The sequence below is a fragment of the Nicotiana attenuata genome, unplaced genomic scaffold (assembly GCF_001879085.1).
Source record: "Nicotiana attenuata strain UT unplaced genomic scaffold, NIATTr2, whole genome shotgun sequence".
Taxonomy (NCBI): Eukaryota; Viridiplantae; Streptophyta; class Magnoliopsida; order Solanales; family Solanaceae; genus Nicotiana; species Nicotiana attenuata.
This window is the reverse complement of record NW_017671676.1, coordinates 6744-7960: the sequence shown is the minus strand read 5'-3', so window position 1 is coordinate 7960 and position 1217 is coordinate 6744. Positions and strand designations below refer to the sequence as shown.

At 40.8% G+C, this 1217-nt stretch overlaps 1 protein-coding gene across 1 annotated transcript; it reads left to right on the top strand.

Annotated features, from left to right (window-relative positions):
* Positions 1-471: 471 nt before the first annotated feature.
* Positions 472-987, top strand: LOC109209639. The gene is made up of 2 exons (XM_019372947.1): positions 472-579; positions 676-987. The coding sequence occupies exons 1-2, from the start codon at positions 472-474 to the stop codon at positions 985-987; spliced, it is 420 nt and encodes a 139-aa protein (XP_019228492.1).
* The last annotated feature ends 230 nt before the right edge of the window (positions 988-1217 follow it).

Below are 1217 nucleotides of genomic sequence, written 5' to 3'. Positions count from 1 at the left end.
TATATATCCGTTAGAGACTCTGTAGACATAGTGTGGCTTGTATATTGGTGTTGGGAAAGTCAAAATATAAATGTTGTATTTGTATCACATGTTCTACTTCAAACTAAGAATATGTAATGTATTTTGAGAATTATAAACAAATTAACTAATGGTAATAAAATTGTGTTGTTCACGTGATCTTCTTATTGTCTAATTAATGGAAATGCACCTTCACTTTATTCATGGGTAAGTTCAGGTAGAAGGCATTGAATAGGCTTGCTTGACTAGGGTACCTTAGTTGAGCGTCGGTCGCGCTCCCCAAGGTGGCGTGATGATTTGCCAATAATAGAATTTACCTACAACAATAGTTACCATGCTAGCATTCAGATGGCACCGTTCAAGGCTCTATATGGTAGGAGATGTAGATCTCCCATTGGGCGGTTCGAAATTGGGGAAGCAGAGTTGATAGGACCAGGCCTCGTGCATCAGGCTATGGAGAAGGTTAAGATCATTAAGGAACAGTTGAAAAATGCCCAGAGTCATCAGAAGTCCTATTCGGATGTGTGTCGTAGGGATTTTGAGTTCAAAGAGGATGATTGGGTATTCTTGAAGGTTTCCCCCATGAAGGGTATAATGCGGTTTGGGAAGAAAGGGAAATTGAACCCCAGGTATATCAGGCCGTACAGAATCTTTCAGCGGATTGGTCATGTGGATTATAGGCTTGAGCTACCTCCGGAGATGTCCTTAGTGCACCCGGTGTTTCATGTGTCTATGTTGAAGAAGGTGGTTGGATACTCGTCGCTCATTGTTCCGATAGAGGCTATTTGGGTTAATGCAGAATTGACTTGTGAGGAGATTCCAATTGCCATTCCTGATAGGCAGGTTCGAAAGCTGAAAAATAAAGAGATTACCTCCGTGAAAGTGCTATTGCGAAACCAACAGGTTGAAGAGGCCACCTGGGAGGCGGAGGAAGAGATTAATAAGAAGTACCCTCATTTGTTTGAATAACTACGTAGCTATCTCTAAAAAAAGTTAAGAGCTTTCAATCCATGAATTATGTTTCCCTTGTACAGTTTATGTTAAGAACGTTCCTTTCTGGTAATATAATGCTTATGAGGCCACAGTTGGTGTTGTTTTCATGCTATGTTACATCGTGGGATTAGATATATGTTGTTAGGATTGGTTTTTGGGATTCTGTAACAGGTGGATAGGCCCATTTACAGGGAAAACTCTGCCAA